Raw genomic sequence first — 17167 nt, 5'->3', positions numbered from 1 at the left:
TGTGGTGGTTTGAGTTTGAGCGACGCGGCGGGCGGTAAGATCTCCGGCTGAAGATGGCTTGAAGCCGCGGATGTCCGAGCAGTTTTACCCCCTACTTTACCGTAGTAATATGCAATGAGGTTCATTATGCTCACAGGAGAAGTGTTTCTTAATACCTTTTCCGACTCGGTAAACTCTGGAGTTGGGTGTTAAACTATTGAAAGACAGCATGGCAAACGTTAAAGTTGCCCTTCGGGTCCGTCCTCTCAGCGCAAGGTGAGTGTGGTTACTTCTGTTAGCTAATTTAAGCTAATATTATATACTTATACAAACTTCTTGTTTAAACTTTTCCCCCCTACCTTTCACTGTATCGCTTAATACAGTTAGCGCTGTCAGATATGGTTTCTTTTTTTCTTTTTTTTGCTCCCTGTCAATTAACATTCCGCTTCTTGTCATATACATACTTTAAAAAAATTTTTTTTAATTTTTTTTTTTTTTTATCATATACATACATTTATTTGTCATTTTATAAACAATAGTTGAGCTAGCTAAACAGCATGTTAGCATTAAGTGCTGCACATTGTGAGTAATGACAACTGTGGCTGTCAGTCTTGTGTGACTAAAGCACGTTTTACTCTGACTCCAAGAAAACATTGGCGAGGTTTCAGTTTGATACAGGCTTCTTTTTATACACAGCCATTAAACTAATGAGGTATGTTATTAGAAAGTTATTAAGACGCACTAAATATAAATTAATTTCTTCTCTGTATGACAGGATCTTTGTCAGTCTCATTCTTAGAAAGGGTCAATACGATGCATTGACATGCATTGAAACTAAGTAATGAGGTAAATAATTGTAATTCTTTATTTCTATTTAAAAAGATGATTTATTAGTTTATTTTTGAGAGATATGTAACTTTATAAATTATTTTTCTTTATAAAAGTCACACATTGTGTATGTAATGCACCTGCTTTTGTTATTTGTATAATTTAAGGTAACTCTACTTGTAAGTGTACAATATTAGGCATACAAGCTTTGCTTCTGCCTATTTTGTTTTTGTTTTACTTTATTGTTTTTTGGAAATGAACAAATTGATTGTGACTGATACAAACAAAACTAACTAACTAACTAACTAACCTACAATTAATGGCTCTGTTGGCTCTATTGTGCTCTTAAATGGCATTTTGCTGACATTGCTTGGTCCAGTGTGTCCCCCTCCAGTAAAGACTGCTAATCAGTAAAACATTGTCCTGACTTGTCCTTTTTGTCCAGTGGTAAGACATTTCAATCCTAATGGGACAGTCCCTCCCTCCACCCAAAGGGAGTCACTGAATGGTTTGATGAGTGGTGAAGGGATATTAAAGCATTTGCTATAGCTTTTGCAGTCAGCACATATCAACTGGAATAAACACCTAAAGATTTTGGACCAATATGCTTAACATCTTGTACAATCATCTAAGCAATTTACAAAAGGTTATCCTTTGAAGGAATAAAGTTCCACTTATGGACAGAGCTTTGCATCTCAGCCATCATCAGAACCACCATGGTGTAATGCAAACAAAATCGATCATGATACAGGTTTAATGTTTTTTCCAATATCATAAATTCTATAATGGTGTGACTTCAGTTCGATCTAGTTCAGGAGCCAGCAATCGATATGAGATGATATCCCATTCTGATGTAACACAAGCACTTCTATTCATATCAAATCACAAAAAAGTTACTAAGATATCAAAACTAAACATTTGAATGAAAACCAATAGGTTTTACTGGCAAAAACATGCTGTTTCATGTGTTTATTGAGCTTTTAAATTTTAATACAGTGCAAATAAAATGAAATATCTGTGTACAATAAAACAAGATACAATGTAAACCATACTCATATGTAGAGTAAAACACAAGATAATATGGTTAAAATGAGCAATGTACATATTTTACAGCACTGTTAAATCAGTTCATGTAGCAAGCACAGAGGTTGGAAACTTGCTTTGCTTCCCCAGATCCCATCTTTACATTATCAGGCAAATTGCTGTAACATGTTGAATAACAGGTTTTAGGATCTTAGGAGAATGTATTATGTGCATATCCTAGTAATGCATTAGGTGTCTTTCAGCTGCTGCAGAGTTGCTTAAAATGTAGACCACTAAAATACCATAACAAAGCATTATTCAGGCCACTAAAGGCAGAACAATCCTTTCAGCTGGCCTTCCTTGTATTTTGCATAACAAAACGATTTCTCATATTTAATGTTTATTGTCGTGCAAAGTTGCCTTTCGTGATTTACTGTAAGCTCTGGATGTCCTCACTTTCCACTTTTCTTTAACTGAAGGATGTACATCTTTCTTTCATGCATTGGAAGATAGCCTTGCTGTGCTACAGAGATAACAACACCAGCTTGGTCAGCTGCATTCCTCATTTGGCTGGGCTTAAAGATGTGTTGTCCTTTGTTTTAATTGTCCAATAGGATTTCGTGGGCACCCCTGAGAATGTGGGCAGCATCTCACATGTCAACCCGACTGTAAAATCTCTAGTTTGTGTCAAATTACATTTTAATAAAGTTTACTGTTTTCCACCCCCAAACCTCCTCTCCTTCACGCTGGTTAGAGCTTAGCATGGAAGGTTGGTGGTTTTGGGTTGGGCCGCTGCTGGGGTTGGCGAAATGAGTTCCACGTGGTGAAGCACAGGGAAAGCTGAAGAGGATAACGGCCTCCCCCGTGTGCCCCTAACCCACCCCGGAGATATAGCTTTTGAATTACATTAATCATTATTATCACTCATGGAGATCGAAAATCTCCCAGCTCCACGTTGTGATTGCCTCCAGTTTCCCATGTGTTGCATCAGATATGCTTGGTCCAGCTGCTCAAGTGCACACAGCTGAGTTGACCTTGTTTTACACATCGCGAGGAGACACACTGGCTCTGATTACACGTACACAACATTTGTGCACTCTCTCAACTCTGTGGAAACAGCTCAAGCTGTATCACCAGAGAAAGTCTCTGGAGAGGGTCTCTGAGGGTCTGTTTTCATTTGAATCTGAAACTGGTCAGTGGTACTCTTGTGTGGTAATTTCATGGATCAGGCGCACACACAGACAAAGATTCATTGTGTTAACTGTCATGTGATGGCCTCAAGTCAAGGAGAGCTAGCCTAAATTTATCTGGACACCCTCTAAATGATATCAGTTGCTGCAAAAGAGGATTTTTAAACCAATTAGAAACAGTGTGGCGGGTGATAATACAGTATCTGAATCTAAAGTGAAAGTTTGGCTATAGCTCTGTCCAGTTTGTGTTTGGAATGGGAGATACTGATCAATACTGATGGCATTTCTTAGATCGGTTTCTCTCCCGTTGAAGCATGTGTTAATGTTTTCTCCAATTTGGGTCGCTCTTTTCATCAGCATTCATCACATTCACTTACTCTTGAAGCAAAACCAATCGTTTGTCCTTTTCTGTTCTTGCTCACAGGGAGAACATTGATGGAGGAAGACTAGCTGTTCAGGTGGAGGATAAATTTGTGAGGATCCGAAATGTGAAGGTGAGTATTCCCCCATAAAACCCAAACAGACACATTTTATCGTCTAAATTTTTTGCCTAATTTGCTGGTACGACCAGATGAATTAGGAATAGCACATAGAGAGTATCTGTCACAGCAACAGGATGTTTACTGCATGGGATCAGCCTTTTTTCTGCTTGATGTCACTGTTGTTTATTATATGTGTTCAGCACATACAGACACATGGATTCAGAGACCCTTCCTGTCAAGCACATGACACTTTGCAAACCCATGTAAACAACATCACAACTACAACCACTTCTGAAACCCCTTGTGAAATAAACATGAAACGAGTCTGTGAGGGTGTTTTTATACTGCATGTTGATATTAGATGTTTTACTTTTTATAGGTTTTAATTAGGTCTTTGACATTTGGAAGTAATTCCTAGAGATTCACGGTCTGGTAAGGTGATACTTTCATTGCATTTCCAACCTGCTGTGTCAGATTGCTGAACAGACTTGTTTCATTGGTTGAGATGCATTGCCTGCAGACCGTCTGGCTCTGTGTGAAACACATCACTCTGTTTTTTTGTTTTTTTTTTTTAAATCAAAAGTTATGTTAGAAAAATGTCCATAAGTTAACAAATGACATGATTACGTATGAGATAGAGGGAAATTTTCACAATAAACTACTAGTCCCATGTTTATTAAGTACTTCAGGTATTAGATCTTTCCTTAAGATGATCCTGTTTTTGTTGACATTTATTTCTAAATAGAAATCTCTATAGGAGTGGGACAAGGGAGTAAGAAATATGTTGCAAATGATGTGGCAAGTGATGAACCACATACAGCCTCACTCTGCCATGGAAAAGGATCAAAATGCCAATGCTCTTGTGGGTTCCATGGGAATAATTATCTTTGGAAAGTGGGGCAGTGTGATAGAATTTGAGACATAAACAATAAAGCGCAGATTACAGTAAGTTTCATTAAATATTTTATATAGGTCACAGAGCGTGAGAGGTACAAGATATAAAAACCTACTTTTTATGATTGGATATATGATTGGAAGCTAATGTGGGATCCCAATACTCTTTATACAGTAGTGATGTCGAGTCAGACAGCCTTTTATATAGACCCCATCATGAAGGGCCAGGCTTTGAAGTGTTGAAAATACGTTTCGCTCTAAATAAGATATTTCAACACACTTACATGTATTTTCAAGTGGCCATATACTGGCACAGACTTTAAATTAAAACAGTTTTTAATTTATATCAGGATTACTCATTCTGGACCCACATTAGCCACAATCCAACAGGTTTTCCATGTATCCCTGCTCCAACTCACCTGACAAACTAATGAGTCATTTATCAGACATTGATAGGTTGTTAGAGCTATTGAATTTGATTCAGGCGGATTGAAGCAGGAATACAAGGAGAAAATCTTCTGGACTGCAGCTCTCGTAGGACTGGATGAATAACCCTGATTTATATAAAGTACATGAAGGCCCTAAGTGTAGTGTATATCTAGCAAGGCGCTCATAACAAAAAGATCCTCAGCATAAATTAAGCATCACTGAGGTGGACTCATATACATACAATGATTTAAAATAAATACCCAAAAGTTCACCACAGACTCTAAATGTTGCTGCACTGTTTTTTTTATTTCTAAGTTTATGATTTGCTTACATAATCTGAAAGGTGGTTAGAGTCAATGCACTGAGGCAGCTAAAAGACCGGAGGAGGAGTAAGTGCATTTGAGCTAATGAATGGAAACCGCTTGCTTGCAGTTCCACTCTGGTTATAGTCCCATAAACAAAAGGTGTAGCTATTCACTGCAGTTTTTTATGCTTCTTGTTTTTTATTTACTCACTTCATATGCTATTAAATGCATGTACACTTTATCCATATGGAGGCTGCATCGCTATGCAGAAATGTCTTGTATTAGTACTTTTCAAAACAAAATGCAAAACAAAGATTGTTCACCGTACTTATTTACACTTGCTAAATTAGATCATTGCATAATTGACTGTCAATGTGTGGTGATAAGCATTAATTATGCAGGTGCAAGATAAATAAAGTAAAATTACTATGTGTACTTTTTTCTTCCTTGAAGCTGGATGGCCGTACGGAGGGAGGTGTAGATTCCAGGGAGAAGCTCATGGAGTTTTGTTTTGACTACTGTTACTGGTCAGTGGACCCTGCGGACCCTCACTACGCCTCACAGGAGGAGGTAATGGCCTAACTCAATATCTGACAGTGTTTACAAGAGCTGCAATCTCCACTCACCAACCTCAACATGGATAAACTGTTCACATGCTGCGACTTAAGAGGCAAATAATCACCAAAGATGGACCTGCTCAGGCCATTTTTATTATTCAACACTGAATGTTATTTTCCTGCCACGGTGCTCTGTTTCTGATTGTATTGTTGAACAATTCAGAATTAGAAGAAATAAGAACAATCTTTAAATATTGTATTAGTTGTAATTGACAAATATGCATAATTCATTACTGGTTATTATTTGGCTGGAATAAAAATATGTTTTTCTTGGTTTCATATGATGTTGCATAACAATGTGTGTGCTGATCCAAGCTTTGGCCACAAGTTGACAATGGGCAAGCACACATGGTGTCCTCAAGTAGAGCCCAGAAGGGGGAAAAAAATCCAATCTCTGTGGTCATACCACAAGCAGAGTGCTGTGTGTTGTGTTGTATGTTTTTACACAGATGGCCACTTGAGGGGTGTGATATCAGCTCCATCTGTTACCCAGAAGTCTGTTTGCCTCAGAAATTGCGTAGCTAGAGTCAGCTTGCTTTTCATGTCCTGGCTGTGATTGGGCAATTAGATATAGTTAAGTTGTTTTGATTGGAGGGTGTTTCTGGAAGCTGAGATTAGGTCCTGATGAAGAGGACTCAGTATATCAGTCCAATCCAGAAAGTTTCTCCAAAACATGAGCTGCGTTGTTTTTACCTTGTCTTTGTTCATCACAGAAGCAAAGCAATGAAAAACTTTGGTTTTATATTCACTCTGCCTTTTCCAGTCTTTGTTCATGGGTTTACTCTTCTACCACGCCCTCTCTGCCTCTTTCCCTACTTGTTAGAGCTGTCTTTGTATGTGTTTGAGACAGACAAGGCTGTGATATCGGCCTACATTATGCACAGAGCAGCAGACATCTCAACACTTCTTCCCCTGTCTGTTTTCCCCTCTTCCTGGGTCTGGCTCTGACTGCCTCTGTCCTCCGCTGAATTGTGTCCACTCACAGTGGCCTGGTCGCCATAAGACATTCCTGTAATGACCCGGGGTGGGCGATAGGGCACAGAGAGAGCTGCTGGATCTGAATCTGACCCATTTTCCAGCCAGAATCCAAAGAATTGTCTCTTTAACAAAAGACTCTTATATATCATCACATCATCATGTTGTTACTAAACAGAATTATAGTTGAAAAAACATTTAAATTGCAAATTTCTTTGTTTAATAATGGTGCCAAAGTCCCCCACTGTGAACTGCAGAGAGGAGAAAATTCTTTGAATGTGTTAGGCATGTAGCCAGACTTAAATAGTGCACACTGGCAGGTTTACTTTATATTTCACAAGCCATCCTTAATTATTTTACCAGATGAGTTTCCTTTAGATCGGTTAAGAGCCTGTCTGAGTTGAAAACTGAGATGGCGACCCTATTTGCAACAAAGTTCTGTTGTGTTGCCTCATTTTATTGTACCTGATTTCGCTACAGTTACTCTACAGACTTTCTTCCCCTCAGATATCTTACCACATTAATATTTAATGGATTTTCCAACCTAATTAGTTTCATGCTATTTTTACCGGTTGAAGGTTTTTCCTCAAGGTTTCTATTTCCAGAATATATAATAGTGCCATGGGGTTTTTTTTAGGCAGGAAGGCATACTTTGAACCTGTGGGGGAATGAGATATATGAAACTGGATCTTAACTCCTGCTTTTCCAGTCCAGCAGTATCTCACCACACCCAGCTTTGCCTCTCCTCGGGGAGACTGGACCCATCATGTACTGTGCCTCCCTCCTCACTCCTGCTCTATACTTTCTACCGTCATGTCCATGCATCACTGACAGCTTACAGCAGATTCTCGTAGGGATTTCCATTTTAGGTGATAGCAGAGACAAAGGAAAAACATTTAGGATCTTTTGCAGACTTTTGTAACTGCAGACACGGGATGTGTTGCTGTCACCATCGGCTTTCCACATGTAAACTGCTTATATTACATGGAGGGGGATTCTGCTTTGGTGACGTATACTTGGGCATGAAGAGTTTATATGAAAGTAGAGTAGAGGGAAAGGAGTGGTGCTTTGCCAGGTGAGAAAAGGTTCAGTTCTGGACTAGAGTCATAATCCGTAATGGAAACCAGCTGTTAAGTTATTGCAGTGAGGCAGTTTCGACTGATTGTCTAAACATCCTTTTGGGTTGATGTTTCAGGCTTATTCATATCTATTCCACAGTTTGATAACAACAAGCTTAAGCTTGTTTATTGCATCTAACAACAATAAACATGGGGAATGTGGAAGAAAAGTAGCTGACTTGAGGAGAGACCGAATGGCAAGAGAAAAAGATTAGGGCTGAGAAAAGAGTGAGGACGGGGATTCTGTAAGTGGAGGAGGAGGGGAAGTGGGTTGGGGGTCCAGTGTGCTTCTGCAGCCCCCAGCTCTTACTTGCCAAAGTCACAGCTGCCTCACTAAGTAATTTTTCACAGTTAAATTTCAGTGCAAAGACGTCACTGCTGAGCATTCATCTTGGAACACAATTTTTTTTTTTTCATGACCAAATGGAGTCAGCTTGTAGGGGTTTTTCCTCTTTCCTCCTCCTCTTCCTTCTCTGTCTCTCCATGACAGTCGATACAGTCAGAGAGAGATTTGATTGTTTGCAGTGTTTCTAGGTCTGTGTGTCAGTTGTGCTGCAGAGCGGGGAAGAAAAGTTCCTCTGTGTATGGGAGTAATCCTCTACGCACATGTGAACATTTAGCCCTCCTCAACACATGGCCAAAAGTCCATTTTGGGACTGGTTTAAGTTAACTACAAACAGGACACCAAATAAACCACAGGCTGCAAACAAAGATCCATATGGATACGAGACCAGCACATCGTATATATGTATTGAAATATTTGCTTTGTATTAGTGACCACAAAAGATTAATCTAATGGGCTAAAATTAGACAATAAAGCCTCTTTGCTGTTAGGTACTGAATGTACTTCTACATTTGCACCGTGGCTTCTGCAGCTTGATCAGATGTGTGGAATAAGAGTTAATGTATTCTAGAAAAAGATGTGTAAAAATATTTTCAACATTGTTTTCACCACAAAAAAAGGTTGACACAGGTTTATGATATCACTGTAAAGTACATTTATACAAAGAGACATCATGCAAAAGGGCTGCAGTATGAAGCCACTGCTCTTTATACCAGAAGTAATGGCGTTTGGACCACGAGCAGACTTCCAGTTTGCTTGATGCTTATCGCTTTACAGGGGTTTGCATACCAGTGCTAATGTCAACACTTCGGTTTGTTTTAGGTCTCTCGTTTTACCACCGTGGGCCAGTCAGCAGATGCTAACTGGCTTTTGCTGCACATCTGGAATTAGCTGTATATCCTAAAGCTAGCCGTTATCCAAGGGGTCATGGTTACCATTTTGTTTTTTTTCCTTCTCTTGTAGGTTCTTCTTTATTTTCTCACATGTTCCCATATTTAACTGGTCTGGCACAGAATATAAAAATGACATAAAGGAGTTTAACAATCGTCGTTGAGTTCCTGTCCGTAACAGAGTGGCACCAGTTATATTCCTAATGGGTGAACCTATGTAATACCACAATGACCTTTTAGGTTCATACAAGGCTCCCATTAGTCTGAAACCCGGAGAAGTCATTTTCAGTTTGCAACAAAGACAAAAATACGCAGCTCCACTCTTTAATGTTCTCTTTAGCCTCTTTAAAAAGGGCTTGGGAAGGAGTAACAAACCCCCAAACTCCGTCCAGATATGGATTTATTTATTTGTTTTAAGTCTAGCCTTTGCCCCAACGTCATTTGCAGCAGGAATGTATGTGCGTGCATTCAAAGTGGAATGTGCTGTGTGAGTGGTCCCCCATGCCTTCATTTTTTTCTCCCTTTTTTTTTTTTTTTTTTTTTTTTTACCACTTTCCTGTCTTACATTTGACTGTTTCCTGCTGTCCTTCATTCCCATGTGTAGAAAGGCCTGAGTAATGAGGAGCAGCCTCTCTGTTTGGCCTGCACATCTCCATGTCTCCCTCCTCCCTCTCATGCAGCCTTTCTGCTCTTCCATGCTAATTTGACCTACAAATTCTGTCCAAGTGTGACAAACGAGAGCATTGTTGAACTCTGGCCAAACAGCTTCCTCTCTGTCTCTTCTGGTTTGCATGTGAGTTTTGTCTCCGTGACTGTGTCCTCCCCTCCTGTCGTAACATTTCTCTGTTTTTCACCTCTTGATTCTTTGACTCAGATTTCTCTCAGGAAGGACAAGGATCTCCTGTGACATTTTTCCCTGTCTAAACAAAGGAATTTCGCTTTGCTGAGGGCCCAGCTGTTGTGTTTGTGTAACCCAGTTGGAAAGTGTGGGAGGGAACCGAGCGACCCTCGCCTCTGCCACAGCTGTCAACTCCTATACACAGAGAGGGATCTTTACAGTATTTTGTTAGCATTGATCTAAGTTTGACTGACTTGGGGGAAAGTTGCATCTCCTTTTTAAACAGTTTTTTTGTTTGTTGACGCCCTCTCGTGGAGCGTGGTTGTGGAGGGAAAACTAATCTTGGAGCTTCTGGTGACATCAGACTTGGCTAAAGATACGAGAAGTTAAAGTTTTTAAATGTGGCAAAGCGTTTAGTTTTACTGGCATGTTGCCATCACCCATGACAACATCATACACACGCCACCAAAATACTTCTCCAGGATTTGATGCATCGGAAGCCACATAAGATCAGACCAGCGCTTGGCATTTTCAGCAGCCAGTTATTACTGGAGTTAACTCATTGTTAACTCTTTAAACCCTCTCATTGTGTGGTCTTAAGAATGTCATTGCTTTTCAACATTCATCAACAATTCACTTATGTTGACATGTCACAAACAAGCCTCAGACTTAGTATTTCCCATGTTTCAAAACAAACTTGGAACAGAGCGCTTATCACAGTCTGGATCTCTGGCAAAATATAATCACTTCCTTGTTTTTCAGACCTGATTTTTCACAGAGAGGTCTGGTCTGACTTAGTTTTACACACAAGATGTTTCAGCTTTAGGGTACATTTGCCTTTTTGACTCAAATCCGAGTCCGTTTGCTCGGATAGTCGGCTTTGTTTGGGGAGCTGTGAATGTACCAAATGAATTTGGATTTGGATCAAAGAAATGGACTTGGTCCGCCTTCAAACACAGGTCTTGGTCTGTTTCAAGCAGACCAAATGCAGGAAGCGGACTACAAAGTTTGACCAAAGTACAGTGTGAACACAATCTCGGTCTGCATGGATACACCCCCCTACAACTGAGCTGAGTCCCCAGTTTGACCGAGTCTACCGGACTATTCTGATGTGAATTCGCCCTCATTAGAGATCTGATCCCATATTAGAATTTTACCAGATAACCACCTGTAATAGCAGTTCTCATCTAAGCATCTGTGCCAATATTTATTGAAATCTGTGTACTTTCTAACCTGTTTTTTTGCCTCATATCCTTGGTATTTCTTGCGTTTTGAGTTTTTAAAGTAATGATGACAATGCATCTGATTTGGAAGATTGTGTGCACAGGAGTCTGCAAAGTTTTCTTTTCTCAAAGCTGTTTTTTGTTCTTCCTTCCTTATGGATCTTACTTCCATTTCCTGGAAAAAGAATGAAATCTATATTCAGCTTTTCCTTCTTTCATTGTTTGCTTTTCAGCATGTTTTTTTTAAAACTTGTTCTAAAGAAAAGTTGCTAACTTTGAGGCTTTTGTTCTGTTTTAGTTCTGCTTAGCCACTAAGCTGGTCAGAGACACATGTGCAAGTAAATGCATGCATGCATGCACAACAGCCTGCTGATGATGACAGTCATGCTTTCCTGTGCATGGAGATGTTTAGTCTGTCCCATGTGTGTTTTCAGTACTCCAACCAGCCAGCACTCTTATTGTGGCTCTAGCCCAAAAACTTTGTCTCCAGGCTGTTTCTGCTGCTTCATTTGAGTTTGGACTGCATTTCCATACCCACAATTCAACCTGTCTCTTACTTTACCTGCTTTGTCAGTACAAAAATACCCTCCTCCCACGGAAACAAGGGGAAAGTGTGGAAAGTAGGCTGTGACAGAGAGGCATTGTGTCCATTTAGGCAGGAAGAATACAAGGGGCACAAATTACAATGTGATATTAATTTGATCTGACAGTGATGATAAACAACAAGATTGTTTTAATGGAGCCTGACTTTGCCTGTCTAGACAAACCTGTGCATATTTTTTATCACTTTTAGGATGAAATTAACTTGAAGATGCTCTTATGGTTTTGTTCCAGGGCCATTTCAAGTATTTTCCTGACTGAGTTAAAACGAAAAGACAAACCCTGCTGGAAAACAATTGGAAAAGTGTATGTAAAGAAGCAGTTAGCAGCTAGTTGAGGTGAAGTTCCTGCTCTTTATGCAAAGCCTGAGGGGACCCTCTGCCTTGTTGGAGAGGGAATTTAAAAGGGTCAACTTTAACAAGGGCTACATTGTTTCTCTGTCTTTGAGTTAGGAGAGCGTGTTTGTCGGCTTTTGAAGAGTAGGATGAAAACAAGACCGGGGTGGTGCTGCTTTTTGTTCTTGTGATTTCAGTCAAGACATGAGGGGTAACACTCGGTGGTCTGGCCTCCTGTGAACGCCACACTTTGGCATTGTGATCAAGATTTCCATTTATGAGTCACAAGTTATAGAATGTAATTTCAACATGTCTAGTTGTTCTTCTGATATTAAATATAAGATTTCTCTGTATCTAGATTTTAATGTGTGACAAAGTGGGTAAGGTGCCACCACTTGTCACTGTTAACACAAAAACAGCTAACCATTTTGTATTTGAGGTACTGATACTCTTCTTTATCCTCTCAGTGGTAAACAGACACCAACTATTCTGGGTTTGTTTGTGTTTTGTGTTTGAGCAAAATTAAAATAAATAACCAATAGAAATAATTTGGTTTAATATTCTCTTTGCTGTGTTAATGAAATGTTAGTATTCTTGATTTACCTATCATACTTATGTTCTAGGACCAAAAGGAGGAAGGGCTGCTCATGTCCTACAATTAGAGGGTTTTACCCAACTGGTGATGTCACTGGATGGTACCAAGTATGGGAAGGGGGGTAGTTGTATTGTGTTACAGGAATTGGTTTGTCTTTTATAGGATATGTATTGTACCAGATGTTTGGGGATGGGGAAACAGTTTGGAGAGTTATCTGTGGCAGCGGGGAAAGAATGACTAAGACATTATTTAGCGCGGGTACCTGAAAGGTGGAAGATGCTGGGGGCGGCCATGTTGGGATTCAGGTGTGAGGGTATTTAAGGCGGGCATTTTGTTTGTCCGCGAGAGCCGATATTGATGTAGCAGGGTGCATGTTAGATTACTTTAGGCTTATTCGATTTCAGTTATGTTTAGTGGGTAAAATGTAATGTGTGTAATGATAATTTTCCATTGTGGGTTTCTATGTATTTTAAGACAACATGCACCATTGCACAATAAAGTCTCAACTTGTTGGAGGACGTCTGCTGACTGCCATCTGTTAGTCACTCTGGCCACGCAACCTACAACAAAATGTTTTTCTCTTTTCAATCTTAGCCTTTAAAAAGAACACGTTAGTTTCTTATCGGTGGTTTTATGGATGTGCTTGCTGCTTCTTCACAGGTGTCTGTCGAGTGATTTATATAGTCAATGAGAGTGTTCTTGGTAAATCAATAAAAACTGATTAAATAAAAATGGCTTCTGGGAAAAAAAGGATATCTAAGGAGAAATACTCTGTATTTCATTTAGACTTCCTCTAACTTTTCCAGTTGGTTTCCTTGCTGTTTTTTTTTTTTTTTTTTTTTGTTTTTTTTTTTTAAAGCCAGTTGGACTTTTTCATCAAACACATTGTCTGCTGTGGGAGTTTCACTCCAACGTGTCACTGCAGAGAGTTTTATTTCTCTGAGAAATGTCCGTGCTGTTGAATATTACCAGATTCACACAGTCCTAAAAACGAGATGACCACTGAATGTATTCAGGGTTATTTCACAAGACCGAGGCCTTTCACAAGACCTTTCAGCCACATCCAACTCAAACCGATTCCCACCATCTTGTAATTCCAGAGTAAACACAGGCTTAGCTCCAGGTGCTCTTGGCACTGGCTGGTAGCTGCACAGAAACACACTCACACATGGGAGGTATGCCGAAAATATTCCAATGTTTGATTCTTTGAGGTCATGGTAGCTTTGAAGGCATTCCTAGTCTTTCTTCTGTGTACCTATACACCAGTCTCCATGGTCCAATTTTAAGCCTGAGGCCAGGGAAGGGGACCCCTTACTGATCCCAGGGTGTGTTATGGTTATGTAGGAGAATGTGCTGTGTCTTAGGTCTGGTCTAGATCAAGTTGCTACCTCCTAAGGTATGTGTTGCTGTTGGACTTGGTTTATAGGTTGCAGCTGATGAACCCATTCTAGTTGTTTCTTTTTGCTTATCAGTATTAAACAAAAGAAAAATGATAATAAAGCTGATTGATCTCTGTGATCAAAACCTCAAAGAAAGCAACACTTGAACACACACAGTGGATTAGAATAATGCGTTAACCCATTTAGAGCAGATGAAACAGGAGAGTATAGATGTGTTACTCAGGTCTAAAGCAGTTAAGTGATAAACTGCTGTTTAGCACACCATGCACAGTGTGCAGTTTGTTATTATAATGTAATATGTTGGCCTTGATTAGAATCTACAGTAAAGATCAGCCAATTCTGTGCCACCATGATGCCATTAAAACGCTTAAAACTTTGCAATACCTTACAGGATTATTGTGCTTCCTGAAAGTTTCGGTAGCATTGATGGCAATGTGTGACTTAACTTTTTAGTGTTGGTGTCACTGGGGAAAAATGTAAATATCCAAAGTTCTCGGTATCACTCACTGCATGACATTTTAATCTATTTCAATGATTGCCTTTTTATCGTTACCCATCCCATTGATAGTTATTTAAATGATTGTAAATGACAATAAGATTTGGAAGCATGACTTTCTGTGAAGAATAAATGTTAAGTAGAAAGTAGAAGCTGTTCAACCAGTCATAAACTTTTGTTTTTAAAACACATGGCTATAGAAATCTCTCATAGGGTAGTTTTGTTGATAGTAAATTTTTTTTCATGGATGTTCTTTAGGGCATCCTCCAGGTGAAGCTCAAACACGCTGGATAACTGTGATGGAGGTTGCTGTGCTTTTCTGGTGACGCTCAGCCTAGTGCTTCACCACAAATGGATACATCTATTTGTTTTTCTAGAGCTACTTGGGGTAGGATTTGCTAATTTTTTTGGATAAATGAAATGTTTCTTTTGGTCTCTATACCACCATTAACCTCTGTGCGAGACTTGTACTCTGTGAGTTCAGGTGACGTTACACAGATGGGAGGCTCCAGCTGTTAAATGTTTCACTCACATCTTGCTTTTCTCTTTCATTTGGCTAAGAGACCATGAAATCTCTGAGATTAGTGGGGAAAGCAGGTCACACCCTCATCTGTACAAATTCCACAATATATCATATTACAACCAATTCCATTTTTTATTTCATCCTGTTTGTCGTTCATCCTACTAAAGAACCAATGTGCGTCACTCATAATTTTAAACCAGCTGTACAAATGCTGATTGGAGCCAATCAGAAGAGGGAGCCAGTCCCTTCTTTGCCTTTTATTGGCTTCATGTCATGGCGTCTTTCTTGCCTTAGAAGGGGATGAACAGAGAATATGCAGACAAACATTCACAGAAGCCTTTTTTACCTAGAACCAAGAAATGTTAGGAGTACTGGTGTGCGCATGAAAAAAATGAGTCGCACTTGAGTTTTTGGTTGCATACTTTTCAGAAAACTCTTTCTCAGTAATGCTCTATAAGCAAGGTTTATTTTCCTGCGACGATCATTTTCTTTACTATTTTCACTCTAATATTTGCCTTAAGTTGTTTACTGGGAATGTTGTTTAACCACTTTGCTCCTTGGACAAACACTTCATCAGGAGGCAACAGTACCTCCCCATCTCTGGCCTGTTGCCACATCATTGTGACCATGACACCTTGGTATGAGTTCACACTTATGTGAAAACAAAATGCTTTTTAGATCAAGGACACAATCTAAAGCAGGGATCCTTGATCTTGGCCTTCAAGGCCCGGAGTCCTGTAGGTTTTTTAAGTGTTTCTGCTGAAACACACCAGACCCAGAGTCAGACATGCTCTGCACATGTCTGCTAAATACATTGAGTGTGTTTTGCAGGACACCGGCCCTCAGACACCTGCATTTAGGATCCTTAAACTAAAGCTGTGAACATGTCATCAGTCTACAGCATCTTTTATGAATGCGTTTTTTCCTATAATCGCTATTTTTATGTTAAAGAAATCAATTATTTCATATTTTCATCAACAAATTGCCTCCCTAAAAAATGATCCAATCGCATTGGACAAATAAGAAGCCAAGTACTTTCTTTCACCTAGTTACTGATATATTTGAACTTTCTTTGTGTATTTGTGATTGAAGGTGTGTGTTGATCTCCCTAGGTGTTCCAGGACCTGGGTGTGTCGGTGCTGTCCGGAGCATCTGAGGGCTACAATGTGTGTCTGTTTGCTTATGGCCAAACAGGATCTGGGAAGACATACACCATGATGGGGACACCGGTAATAATTTCATGGTGTTCATTGTGTTTTTCATGATGTAATTAAAATGCAAAGCCCAAAATGCTCCGCACAGAAAGTTAGAAAATCATATTTAGTTATCATATGATGTTACTCTCTTTTGTGTTTTTTAAGGACTCTATTGGCATGACTCCTCGTATTTGCCAGGTAGGATAGAAAAAATTAATTAATTTGCAAATGACAGGAAAAACTATGTGAATACAGTCGATATTTTGCTTTTTATGTTTACAGTGATTTGTGGGGTGAGATAATTTTTTTTTTTTTTTTTTTTTTTACAGGGTCTTTTTCATGCAGAAGATGCTTTTCCTGATGGACAGAACTCTAGCAGAGTAGAAATCAGGTTGGCGTCTTTTTCTGTAAAGATGAAATTCAAATTTTAATCAGTGAAGTATTTGTGGTAGAGTTGTGCTACAAAGCTGCACTCAGCCTTCCTGTAAGAAAGTTTCTTTCCCAACACAATTTAAAAAATTACCTAGGTCATTTAAGGTCATAAAGTCTTTTATGTAGTGAGCTATGATGACTGTGGTTAATATTATGACTGAAAGTTAGAATTACTTGGAATAAGAAAAAAGGCTAACTTATTATTTAAGTTACAGTATTTAATGTATATTTTAAGCTAAACATCCTTGTATTTTTAAACAATTGGATGATCCATTTCCAGCGACAGCCCTGAATTTAATTACAAGCAAGCCAAATTTGACCTAATCATGGCTAACCATGACTAATCCAGATTATTCTGCATTCTTAAAAAAAGGTTGAAAATAATATCACATTATGTTCAAGTCATCACTACTACTGTGCAGTAAGCAAGGGTTTATCACTGAATGCCACCACCTA

At 39.2% G+C, this 17167-nt stretch overlaps 1 protein-coding gene across 3 annotated transcripts in view; it reads left to right on the top strand.

Annotated features, from left to right (window-relative positions):
- The first annotated feature begins 40 nt into the window (after window positions 1-40).
- Window positions 41-17167, top strand: part of stard9 (StAR-related lipid transfer (START) domain containing 9) — a 39521-nt gene continuing 22394 nt past the window's right edge. For all 3 annotated transcript variants that reach the window (XM_079262258.1, XM_079262257.1, XM_079262256.1), the window contains exons 1-6: window positions 41-255; window positions 3445-3514; window positions 5584-5700; window positions 16196-16312; window positions 16445-16477; window positions 16609-16670. In XM_079262258.1, coding sequence (XP_079118384.1) covers window positions 209-255; window positions 3445-3514; window positions 5584-5700; window positions 16196-16312; window positions 16445-16477; window positions 16609-16670 — 446 coding nt within the window. In that variant the 5' untranslated portion in view covers window positions 41-208. The remainder of the gene's footprint in view (window positions 256-3444; window positions 3515-5583; window positions 5701-16195; window positions 16313-16444; window positions 16478-16608; window positions 16671-17167) is intronic.

Source organism: Telmatherina bonti (assembly GCF_933228915.1).
Source record: "Telmatherina bonti genome assembly, chromosome: 22".
Lineage (NCBI taxonomy): Eukaryota > Metazoa > Chordata > Actinopteri > Atheriniformes > Telmatherinidae > Telmatherina > Telmatherina bonti.
Note: the sequence above shows the minus strand (reverse complement) of the source record. Positions and strands in the feature narration are given on the sequence as shown.